General features: G+C 40.8%; 1 protein-coding gene across 2 annotated transcripts in view; it reads right to left on the reverse strand.

Moving 5' to 3' along the window:
• Nucleotides 1–13,164, reverse strand: part of STK4 (serine/threonine kinase 4) — a 48,225-nt gene that overhangs the window by 16,344 nt on the left and 18,717 nt on the right. For both annotated transcript variants that reach the window (XM_068912116.1, XM_068912115.1), the window contains one exon: nucleotides 7,942–8,099. In XM_068912116.1, the coding sequence (XP_068768217.1) occupies nucleotides 7,942–8,099 (158 nt within the window). The remainder of the gene's footprint in view (nucleotides 1–7,941; nucleotides 8,100–13,164) is intronic.

Raw genomic sequence — 13,164 nt, forward strand, 5'->3', positions numbered from 1 at the left:
GATTCAAGATCACTTAACAAATAATAAAAGATTATAAGCAAGCTGTTCCAAGGCTTATTTTTAAAGTGTCTGTATGTTTGATTACAAGATGACAAAATGAACCATTTTTCCTTAATAAAATTGACACTAGTTAACAGTATTTGCTGGGAAGAACATACTAAACATGTTGAAAAGATAACACTTAAAAGAAGCACAAACAATTAGCAGAGCTTTATAAACTCTTGGCAGATGGTTGAAGGAAAAAAAGGAATTCATTTAAGGGACATCAGTGTTATGAATCAAGGCAGGTGACATTTAAAACCAATGAATAAAACATAAGAGGAACCTGTCTCTCATACTTCACAGTGGAGATTACATCTAGGTAATATGCTTTACTGCAACACCTTCTTCAATTAGCAGGAGATACCACTGGGGTATGATTTCAATTTTGGAAGTTACTAGTAGTCTCCGCTGCACTGCCTTCCGTCCTTCCGTTCTTCTGTTTTTTCTTTTTGTTTTCTTTTTTTTTTTTTTTAAAAAAAGTCTAGTCCTTTTAATAAGGTTATGTTGTTGACAATGATAACATTTTCCCCATCATTTTAGATTCAGTACAGCATGAATAAAGATCTTAAGTGTGCTTGTTTCCCAGCTAAGAATCAGACAAAGTTATATAGGACCTAGTTAGGAACATCTATCACTCACTTGAGATCTGTCTTTGTCTCTAAAATTGATGAATGCTCTATCAAACAAGATCGCTTTATGATCAGAGTAAGACTGTTTGAAGAAATCAGTGCCTGAGAGGTAATTTTTATTCCAGCCACCGCTGGGGAGAAGGGGAATACATGATAGAAGAAGAGGAAAAACTTTTGGATGGAAAAATCCCTGCAGGTTCACCCAAAGTGTTTGGTCTAGTCTTGAAAAAATTAAGTGTTCTAGATATTCAGATTATTTTTTTCGAACAATCAATCTTCATTCTTTGCACAAGGCTCAGAGAAACTTGCTTTCTGAGAAGAGAAAGAATTTATGGAAAACTTCCATAATAATTCAACAGAACTCAAGTAGAATCACATTTAAATGACCTGCAAATATGTACACTCTAATACAGATTTTTTTTTTTTGCTCCTGCCAAAGTGAATAGACTTTCTAGTGCTTTAGTAAAAAGGCTCAGATTATTATACTGGAGTAATCTGGATGGGGGAAAGGAAGAACAGCAAGATTAGCTTAGGGGCCTGCATCTGACATCTTTACCAAACTGCTTCAGAGAGAGAGAGAAGTACAAAGGAGTTAAAGCTCAGAGGATCACATTAGAGGCAGAAAACGTTATGGAGTGATAAATTATGAAAAGTCACACAACAGCAGCTTACCCATGCAATAGAAGTATTTCCCTTCAAGCATCTGCTTTACTCGTGTACCCGCAGCGTGCTTTCCTCCTACTGCTAGAAAAGACCTAGAGACCAGTTCCAACAAAGTAAGAGCCAGTCATTGAGACTGCCATTGTCTTCAAAGCCTGCAAATGTAGAGAAAATACTCCCAACCTTTTAATCAATTGAACTTTTAGAAGGACAGATAAAAGGCAGTAAAGCCATAAAGCATCAGTATTAGATTGCTAATAACTGCTATCCAAATGAGTGTTCAGAGAAACCAAAGACAGGGGATGTTCCAGGAACGGGTAGACAACACGCTGCTTGCGAGACAAATGGCACCTTCACTGATAGAATACAGCACATTAGAGACTCTGGTCATTGTAAAGCTGAGCATGTTTACAGTTATTGATAAGCAATAAATCACTTGCCCTCTAACAGTTCCTCCCTATAAATCACCTCCAACGAAAGAAACAGATGGTTCCAGTATACAGCCATTCCTCACCACAGTCCTGAGCGCAGGGAAGGTATATCGCACTAAGGGATCTCCGTTTTTAACTGTGAACCGTATAGCTGCACAGGGGCAACAGCAAGGCGATGCACACGGCATAGCACTGCGCACCGTTAGGCGCTCCCTGCAGCTCTGGTAGATTTACACCAGAGCTGAACAGAGCACAGGGCTCCAGTTTGCCTGTCCCTGGGCTTCTTGGGGCTGGACTCCAGCCTCAAGTTAGCATTTCTAGTGCCTGGACCATGCCTGAAATGCACAGAGGGCTTTGATCTGCAGGTACTGTCTGGTGACACGTACCAACCCGACCCAAAAATATAACATGGCGATAATGTGATTTGGCTTGCTCTGAAAGAATTAGACTTTCTATAAACTTCTCGGTAAGAACGTTAAGCTCTTCCTGTCATGGCACGAACTAATTCTTCTAAACTAGAAGAAAAAGCATTCATCTTCATGACTTCATCACAAACCAGCAGTCATTTGTCCAACTGAATATGCTTGAAGACACTATAAACCAACGTGCTTTCCTTCTCTGCTGCTAAAGACACCAGAACTGCCTTCTAAACCAAAGACATCTGTTACTATTACCCTATGGAAAGGGCCTTATACAAACACATATGCCTTCAAAGTTATTTAAAAGAGGCTGCAGCTGCGATACCAACTCATATAGTGAGAAGAATTCAAGAACTCCAGAAGATCTGAATATACTTTTAAAAAACTGCTCGTTATTAAAGACGTGCATTACCCTGAAGTTGTCCCTGCTACCGCTTTGTCTGTTATCTAAACAAATTAAAATCCAAAGTGTGAAATGTATTTCTACTGCTCACTTGTCTCTACCACTGGCTTGGTGATTTGTCCAGCTTCTACAACCTCCTGCTCAAAGTAGCCACTGGTAGGACGCACTCTAAGAAAGAGGAAGATTGTCTACAGCAAAGGTTCCTAAACAAGTAAAACTGAAGACCATAGCAGGAGGTCTACAGCAAAGAATCTATATTACAAAACCAATTAAATATTGCTAAAGGAACACAATCCATGGAAAAGTCAGCAAACTGTGGCCCGAGCACTTGGACTAGACAGCTGTTCACTAGCAAGAGATTTGGAGCTGTGAGTTCAAATTCAGCCCTTTTTCTACCTCCCGGGACTTTGCAAAGACCCTTCTCCTTCCCCCTCTGTCTAGCAGATGGTAAGATGGAGACAGGAACTGTTGCTTGTGCATGAGGGCTCTGCTTGTGGAGCCCTGACAAAAGTGGCGGCTGATCAGCATCTGGCATTCTTCCTCCCCATTAGAGGTGCTTAATACCTTCTGCTCATCTCTCCTCCTTTTGCACTGCAAAAACTTCAGAAACAACAGTCCTGTTGTTTGCAGGACAGTCTTCCTCCCCTAGCAATAGAGGAGCAGAAGACAACACCGCACTGAGAAGCGATAAAGCCTGTTGTGGGCCTGGGGAAAATCACACCAACCTTTCCTACCCAAAGCAAATTCCATCAACAGCTAACAAGACACTTCTCAAAGGGAGCTAAAGATGAACTACTACAGAGAACAGCAGTCGCTGCATGGAAACAACAAGATTTGAAGCACTAGTTTACCCAGGGTAGATTGAAGCACAGTGAGCATGTGAGCAGAGGCCACTACAGCAGCTGTCTTTCACAGTTCTTCCACAAGAACCTGAGAGATTTGTCATGTCTTCTCTATAACTGCTACTTCTGCAAACCCTGACAGGCTCAAGAATATACAGTAGTTTTATCATTTTTATTTTTACAAGGAAAAAGTTTTGCTCCAAAGCTTTTCTGCTTCAGTGAGTCAGCCTGTCAAGGCAGATCCTCTTAATTCAAGGAGTGAGAAGGAAAAAAATAAAACTATTGATTTCTGATAATTAGTGGAAGAGAAAAGGTCTGATTAACCAAGACGTAGCAGAAGCTAGCAAATCAAGGTCTTCCCAAAGGAAGGAGGACACTTTTAACAGGAGACACATAAATCTTGTTTCCAAATAGCAGCTTCCTTCCTTCCCAGAGCTGCAGCAGCAGGACACAGACTACTAGTGCAGAAAACGAGTGCTGATGGTTGCAGTTCTCCACTACGGTCCAGTAGGTGAACGGCAATGCTTTCACTCAAAAATTCACCCATCATCTGGTTTCCTTCCCGTGAAGCAACGATAGCAACAGCAGCTAAAGGCAACATAAAGTGACTGTACCAGTTAAACTCTTGACAGGCTCTCTTATACAGGCCAGGGATGGAAGGAAGCTATACAGGTTCTGTAATCAAACAAAACTGCTATACAATACACCCATGGAGGTTTCAGAGACGGGTAGAATATGATATCAGACTAAATTACATCCCCAAATAGCATAACCACCTCAGCCTTGGAGAAAACAGCTTTCACTCCTTGCTTAGGGTGCAAAGCCTGCAGAAAGACTTGATGTCATGCAGTACTCTTGGTCTGGAGACTGTTAACACTTCTGGTGCTATTCTATTCACCTCCAAAAAAACCCATTAGGATACTTGATTAGGATAGATTTAAGAAAGATATGAAAAAAGATAAGAAAAAATTATGCATTAGAGTTGCAGCAAAATCTGAGCTCAACAACAAAGGAATTAAAAAACAGCAAAAGTTACATCATGATGGCAAAATTCAAGGTTGACAGGAGAGCGCAGACTGCCACCCATTTTCCCCCGTGAAACCACATTCATGACATGGAACCGAACAGCTTTTGGTATTTTCAGATTGTACCATAAAGCATGAACTGCTGGCACCTGGTATTTGCTAACAAAACAGGCTTTCAATAAAATGACTGGTGATATAATACGCAACATTCATGACTGGATGATGTGAAGTTTGGCCAGACTGAAGGCCTTTCAAGCAGAGCCCGAACGAAAAAAAAAGCGATCCCAGCGTTGCCACAAATGATATTAGACTACTGGCCTGCTCAGAGCAGTTAAAAAGGCTTTTAAAAATAGGAATAAATAATGGTTTTGTTTGTGTATAAGAGTAGGAAACCCTGCAAAATTAATTTTGCTGTATATTACAGTACTACTGAAAGATTAAAATGAAAAAGTGTAAAACATTGTCTAAACAAACCTTCTAGCGTTACTAATCTAAGTCTGTGCAACAGCATGCGTGCGAATAATGTTCACTGGCAAAATGAAATTCAGCTGCAAAAATTTTGAGATCTGATTACAGTAATTACAAATTCTACATACAAGGAATCTTGCCCATTAGCGGACTACCCCTGCAGCATTTTCATATTAGAGTTTGTTACATTCCTCCTTACAACAAGAATTGTTGCTCATAATCTGGTATTCTTTTCATGTTAAATAAATTACAATGTTCTTGGGAAAAAAAAAAAAAAAACTTGTAATCAAGCAGGTCTTAAATCTTTGGAGATCCTTCCCGAAACATGCGTGGAGATAAACGTTAACACCATCAGGCATTGACTAATCAGTTAATAACAGCTCCTGCCTCAGATCTGGGAGGCTGGACATACACCGACTTGATGCCATCTCAGACCACACACCAATGATCAAAGCCCATAGCTAGAGCGTCACATTTTGGAGGAATGGAGTTCACCTTTTAGAACAGGATCTTTGGGTTTTCTGCTCTGCAGTGGATGGGGCTGACTTGATATCTTGCCTAGAACAGCTGGGGGGGGGGGGGAGCCTTATCTAACATGACATTGCCATTGTGATAAAAATAGCTTCTTATTTGCCTGCTTCAGAGGCACAATTTTAGTCAAGAAAAGGTCAAATGGTTTTGCCACAGGGGAAAAGAGCAAAAATCTTTTGTAATTTAGTATTGTTCCTTTTTTTTTTTTTCTTTGAAGACAGGAGACTCCAGGTGCTAGTCACATAGGAGGGAGAGGAATACAGAATAGTAGGCAAGCAATATATAGCTCGTCTGCAATAGCACAAACCAAACAACGCTTTAATCGTTTCTCAACGCTCAGGAAGAACTAGTATTCACCCAGCATCTCACTAACCTCATCTCTGCTTGGAATCCTGCAAACTCTACAGACAGAGCTTGCTCAAACCTATCTATTCTGACACTGCAGAAATAAGTTATAGCTGTAGTCAAGTCTAGGACAGATGTACTTGATACAACTAATGAATGTATTTTTTTCCTTATTCCACCAGTTTACTGAATTGACATTTTCAATTACTAAGCATTAAACTTGACTTTTACCTGTGGCTAGACACCAAATATACTCTGATCCATTTTGAGCCACACAGGAAAAATATCCAGTTTTAAGTCTTCAACTAGGTTACACAACATGAAGTTACTGTTACTAACGCTCAGTTAAGGGCTGTAGAAATATAATTGCATTATTTATTAAAGTTGCTTTCTAGTATTTTTCCTATGCTACCAAAAAAAATTGTGATTAGGTGACAAGTCAGCTCTATTACAAAATTTGCATGCAAGACAGGATAGATTATTTATGGTTGAACTAGAGAAGTATACGCAGCTGGGAAGTGAAATTTCTACAAATCACCACATAAAGGTGACCCAAAGCCCAATTTATTGCTAGCTATTATTGCTTGCTTTCATTGCTTCCAGCACACTGGTAATCTACGCACATGGCAATACTTCAGTACTAATGGAAATCAGTAAACAAGGTCACACGCGTGTCAAACAGTTGCTTTGCACAATCTAAAAATACTTGTAGGTTTTGTTTGCTAGATTGGCACAGACCTTTCCTTCCGTCATCTGCACCGCATATGATGCTCACTGGGTGTAGCCTGCACCTCCAGTGTGCACTGTATGCTGGGTGGAGTACATCCTATGCAGTGGAAATAAGGGTAATAGCTGAGCCTGGTATGAACCAATTAGAAAGAAAAATAGTTACAGCAAATTTCCCCGTGGGCCATCTTCTGCAGACCACGGAAGATCTTTCAGACACTCCAAAGCAGCCTGTCTTTCCTGGGAGATACGACACATTGGAAAATAATTATTTATCATTAAATTATGTTAGAGCACGTATGCAGGATGAACAAGATAAACTGGGCATCTGACTGGGACAGGAACAGTGTGGTTATTTTGGCAAGACATATTTTAGCCTGAGGATTTAAAGTAACGGCATAATGTTACATAGCGCAAAGGGCTACAAGAAAAAAGGTGCAGTAGGTCCTCTCAGCCAGTTATCCTTTTCAGCTTAAAAAGGAAACTCTAAACTGCAACAACAAAGACTACAGCATTTATGTAACAGCAGTAGTCAATACAATCTGTACAAGTGGAATGAAAGGCTCCAGCTATTAGTCCAAGCTCAGAGCAAAGCAACTCCTCTGCAGCCTTGTGTCGTGACTAGCAGAGGGATTTTGCTTTCCGCACTGCTTTATGAAGGTGGAGTCAATCTCGCCAACTAACGAACGCAACCTGACAACCTGAATCATGGGTAACATGAACAAACATCATAATGGTGTACAACACACTTAAAGCAAAACGTGCTTGCGCTGAAGTATCATTGATAGAAAAAGCAGCAGAGGGAAAAAGTGCTGAGCAGAGCCTGCATCTTCTGGCATTTTGAACTCAAGTCAGAGCTCCCCCTCCAAAAAAATTTAAATCATAAAATTTCTAACTAATCAAACATAAAATCTGTGATCTCTTTTGACTTCTGAAACTGCCTGCAAGTTCTGAATACATGAACCTTAGTTAAAAATACCAAACCGAGGATTTGAAAAAGACATAAAGAAAAGTTCAGTATTCACATAGAAACATAAACCCTGTTGCTGAAGCTCTGCAAAATATTCAATGGTTGTAACACTTTTTTGTCAAACCCCACATTAAAGATTAGCATTTTCCAACTGCCATCTGGAATTCTGTTTTTGATCTTAAATGTGTAACAGGGAAATAAAGCAACAACGCTTCTACCTTAACATCTTCAGGATTTTTATAAGAAAACAATACAGAAAACAGCTAATTATGATAACCCAGAAACAACTAAAGAAAATGAGTGTTTCAAAACGCCCCATCCAAACGCATTAGTAGTTAGAGTCTCCTCAAATTTCCATTAGTCTGTCAAAAGAAGAAATAATCTTACAGCAGCTCTGCCTAAAACTATTAAAGATTGTCACATTGATTGAATTTCATAGTATAGACTTACAAATTCGTAGTCTCCATCCTGTGGTACTTTCCAATCAGATGAATTTTTTGTCTGGCCAGATACATTCTTCCCAAAGCTATTGATTTGATTCTCCTTCTCCTTCTGCTCAAAATATTCAAGGAATGATGGTTTGGCTGGCTGCATCGTTTCATCCCTCCCTGGAAATTTTATTCAAAAAAGAAAAAAAAGTCATTCTTGAAAAATGCACTTTCAATTACATTGCCTTATACCATGCCCAACAGTGATTTCATCTTTTTAGCACACTAACTCACGTAGCGCTGCTGAAGTGGTATTTTGCAGCAGCTTTTCAAATATAAAACTCCTCCTGACTGTTAAGTGAGGAGATTGGGGAAGGGAAGCTCAAAGTTCACCACAAAAGTGACTGCAACTCTGGAGGCCTTGGCCCCTACATCTGCAAGCAGTCCACCAAAGTGCGCTGCCAGGTAACTGAACTTCATGCACTGAATGCTGCAAGTCCAGGTAACCAAACTTCAAGCACTGAATGCTGCAAGTAAGCTGCCACCAACTGGAGGAGCCGTTCTTTCCTACCAGACAGGTTGCGTGTATTACAAAACATGCAAGTTTCCAAAACGAAACAGCTTTATTGATCCATTTGTGCTTAAAACATGCCCTTTAGTCAATGCAGAAACTATGACTCCCAGAAAGTGGGGAGGTTTCCTTGTGGATACCAGCACTCACCGGGAATTAAATTGCACACAGGTTATCCTAGCGTTAACATAAAATGGCTTCCAAAAAGCCAAACGTAAACCTAATTCTGCACTACAGAGGTAAGTTCACTCTCAAGTGCCATATAGTTGAAATAGACCTAAACTGTCAAAGCAAACAGTCAAGCAGCTCAAAAGTCTGCAGCTTCAGAAACCCGATCACAAACACACACAATATGAGCTGTCCTTTGAATCCTTTGCTAGGTCTCCATAAGGCAGAGACTCTCACAGTCTGAATTTAGTGCAAACTTAGGTATCAGAAGAAAGTTCTCACAAAGACTTTAAGATGTTCAGCAGAGCTTTCCTCTTGCAAAAGTATTAGTTACTCTCGAAACCCATTAAGATTTAAACACAGAATAATATTCTTAAACATAACACTGCCATCCAGTGCTCCTGAACGCCACTGGCAGATGCTCTCTGGTCATTAGACAAGTGTTTGAACTCCTAGGTCAACTACGAGATAATCTAAAAAAATTATTTGTCTATAGACATGTTAAACACAGAACAAACTTTTGCAAAGTCTAAGATATCTTGGCAGGATATTTGGTTTCTGATACTGGGGGAAGCATGGTTTTATACAGTCTGAAACGTCAAGAGGAATCTTGAAAAGCGCTGTACCATGCTGCCTTCCCAGGGCTAGCTAGCTACAAGCTCAAGCATGAACTGAAGTGCTTATGCTTTTGCACCATGACAGCAGTAGGAGCCAAGACAAATTATTCTACCTCTGGCAGTAGTTTCCTCTTAAACAAAACAAAACAATCGTTAGACAGAATTAGATCAAGACAGACAACTTCAGACAGACTGCATGAAGGTCAGTCAGGAAACATGTCTCTGAAGCGGAGAACAGATTTGCTACTGGGAATAATTACCGAAACACAATAGCAATCCAATTACTGCTAAGTGATAAAACATTTATTTAGAATGAAGCAAATATAACACTTGCACTCTGTTGCAGCCCAGCCTGAAGCAGGAGGTAAGTTATTAATGTTACGGCTAACCGCGGCAGTGTTTAACACAGACAAATTTTGTAAAAAAAAAAAAAAAAAAAGATGCATTCATGTCTACATATGCTAATCTATACACAGCTTATTGAGAGCTAGCCTAGGTCTCCAAGAATTTTGGGGCGGGGGGGGGGGGGAGGACTATCTGAAGAAAGCTTGCACTGTATGATTTGAAAACAGTTATTTGCCCAGGAGCATTTGAAAGTGTTGCACTCGGATGACACTGGATTACTCATTTTCTTTAAGACTACGCACTCGTACCAGAGACTAATTCAGAAAGTCACTTAAAGTAATCATTCTCGTTTCCCCATGTCTTGTATTTTCCCAACAAATGCCTTATTTATAACTATAACTAGTCACATCTACTAAACAACCTGTTGCAGCTTCACAGCATCAAAAAAAGGCACATTCAAAAAAAGCTCTATTGATTCAACTTCTGTTTTCATGCAGAAATGAAACAGAAACAGGTCAGAAGCGTAGCAGATGAAGTGTTGGTGTTTCTAACCGTGAGGCTGTATTTGGGATACGGTGCCTGATTTTCAGCCTCATCAGTACAAGAGGCTGAAAAGCTGGAGGTGAATACAGCAGAAGGCTGCTCTGACATTTACGGGGCTGGAGCGCGTGACACCCGAGGAGAGCGCGAGGGCCCCGGGCTTGCGTAGCCGGGAGAAGGCCAGGAGGGGATCCAGCTGCAGTCAGCCGCTGTCCGACACGTGGTCGGAGAGGAGATGGAGCAGCCCAACTCCTCGGACAGACACGCACAGTGGAAGGAGGGGAGGTGACGGGCACGAAGTGCAGCAAGGAAATTCCGACTGAATGCAAGGAACAAAGTTTTCACACCAAGGATGGTTATGCAATAGAAGAGGGGCCTAGCGTCACCGCACAAGGCCTGCCAGAGGCCCCTTCCAACCTAATCTCTTCTGTGATTCACACACCATGTCAGACACCAGTAACCTTGAAGTCACCGTAGTCCCTTCAGATGCATACAATAGTCTACGCTGAATAACTGTCACCAATTTTAGTACATTTTTGCAGGTCAACATCTAATGCCACATCTTTATTTAAAGGATAATTTTTCGAAAACTGATTAAAATACAGATTTACTTACAGACAAGTGATGAAGGGGAAAAGAGAGTATAAAATGAGAACTATCCAGAACACTGTTCTAGGATGACCGAAACTTTAATTGCTGTTGTGATCTCAGTCAGGGTGCCTATGTGGCAAAACTGACAAAAACGCTCCTGGAGACCGAAAGACGTTCCATCAGATCAATTAGCGTCATCCTAGCAGGACCGGATTCCTTTTCGCCCATCTTGGCGCTCACAACAGTGCCGGCTTTCCAAAGCTGATCTGCTATTAATTCAATATAAGGATCACACTGATATATCTAAGATTTTGATAACAGGCAGCTGAAGATAAAAATCGATCATTGCTATTTGCAGCATCAGATGCTGCTGAAAGATGACACCACACTAAATGTGTCTGTGCCAAAAAGCATTTAATTCTCTAGTTGTATAGGGTTAGACTAAAATCCAAATCCGTGACAGAATGTGAGATCGCAACTGTGGGAGAGAAGAGCCTTTTATTAGAAGGTCACCCTGTGGTGACAAGAAAGGCTTCTCCATGCACTTATTTTGGAACCTAGAGTTGCCTGTAGGGATGAGCTGAGAGAGCTCCCTGGAGCCATTAACGGTCTACCATTTAAATATGCAGTCATCTTTTTAAGAGCCGTATTAATTACACAAATGGAACAGCACAGCTCTGCTGGAGCCAGTCCAGTTGACTGCAGATTTACCCATTCAGGCTATCCGTGCAGAGCCGTAGGCGCTCAGAGGCCCCTGCTTCGTTTGGCCTGTCTTACGATAAAGAACAGAAGCCCTCGGCAAAAAGCTCCTAAGTGTTGCCTGGTCTAAATTCTTGTTTAGAAAAGTCTAAGAAAAACATCAGTTTTGTGAAAACAGTAACAGGTGGGTCCAAGGGTGGAGAAGGTAATAAAATGTGAGCAATAAACCTCCCCTTATACTTTGATACACTATTTTTTTAAAAGGAGTACCATGCTAAGTTTATTATGGATTTCAGTATTGTTATTTGCATTACCCAATCAGCACCGGAAAGCAAAGTCCAGTGGTATGTGGTACCATGCCAGGTGGGACAGTGCTCACCCCAAACAGCCTAGACAAACCACAAGACTGCCAGATACAGGCAGGACACTTCAGGAAGCCAGTGAGCCAACATCAGCAAACAGCCAGTGGCCTCAGCACACCAAATCCTTTCTTCTGTTAAGCCATAGCAGGGGCCAGTTTGAAGGAGTACACCAAAATAAAAATAACAATGGGATCTTATAGATTTTTTCCAAGGATGTCCTCCCTCTCAAATGTCACCTGTCTGGACACCTGAGGGAATGGGGGAGGTCAGTCCTACAGGCTGATTGCAGCACCTAGACCTCTTATACCAAAGAAGAATGACAGAAAAGGTGCGGAGAGTCATGAAAACGAGACATTGGTATTTCCATGGGATGCTGCAGAGAAAGTGGAACAATAGAGGGGAAACAGCACAGTCAATTAAACTAGCAAAGGATTTACTTTTTGCAGCAAAGAGTATCAGTGAGACCAGGTTGCTCAGTATAATCTAGTCCCAGAAATCAAAGCACGCATTTTGTCAATTTTGTCAAATTAGCTCTCACAACTGATGATTTTCAGAAACTCATCAGCTTTAAAGGAAACTTTCAAAAGGAAAGTGGGATTTACAATGTCCTTCCATCTCTCTGAACAAGCTTGCTGAGTAACAAAACTAGATTTTCAGTTTTCTCTAAAAGTATTCTTCTCTACTCAGTCTTGACAGCAGCAGAAAAATCCTTGCTTTGTTATGCTTTGCTTTTCAAAGCAATTGCTATTACATATCTAGGGTGAGGTCTACAGTCAGAAAGCTTGTCATGAGACACATTTTATGTGTTCTTCATTCAAGCCAGTTAAGCTAATACAGTGTTACTCAAAAGACCTGTTCTTGAAGCCCTGAAAGGATATTTCTTCCCTTCTCAAAAAAAAGAAAAAAAAAAAGAAAAAGAAAAAGAAAAAAAGTTAGAGTTGTGGCTGGGAACAACTCACTGCAAACATGTTTTGAACTACTACTGGAACTAACTGTCGATTTTAAGAACCTGCAGCCATACCAGTCTGATAAGGGGCACATTCATCTACAAAAAGAGTGTAATTTAATCAGCAGCCATTAAGTGATGAATTACTATCCTAGCAGAATTAAACTAAAGAAATGAGATACTCGGTACACAAATGCATATTTTTCAAGATTATAGGAGGCTGCAATCTACAAAAAGGCAACCGTCCTCTGCTTTGCAGAATACTTGTATTTCTGTGAACAGCATGTCAGGAGCAACAAGACCAAAGCTTCTGAAACTGACTGCCTTGTGCTAGGAAAGCATCCCAAAGACCCTTAGCAAAGCTGGGGAACAAGCAGCCCTGCGAGCGGGAGCTCAGAACTGAGCT

The sequence above is a fragment of the Struthio camelus genome, chromosome 18, assembly GCF_040807025.1.
Source record: "Struthio camelus isolate bStrCam1 chromosome 18, bStrCam1.hap1, whole genome shotgun sequence".
Lineage (NCBI taxonomy): Eukaryota > Metazoa > Chordata > Aves > Struthioniformes > Struthionidae > Struthio > Struthio camelus.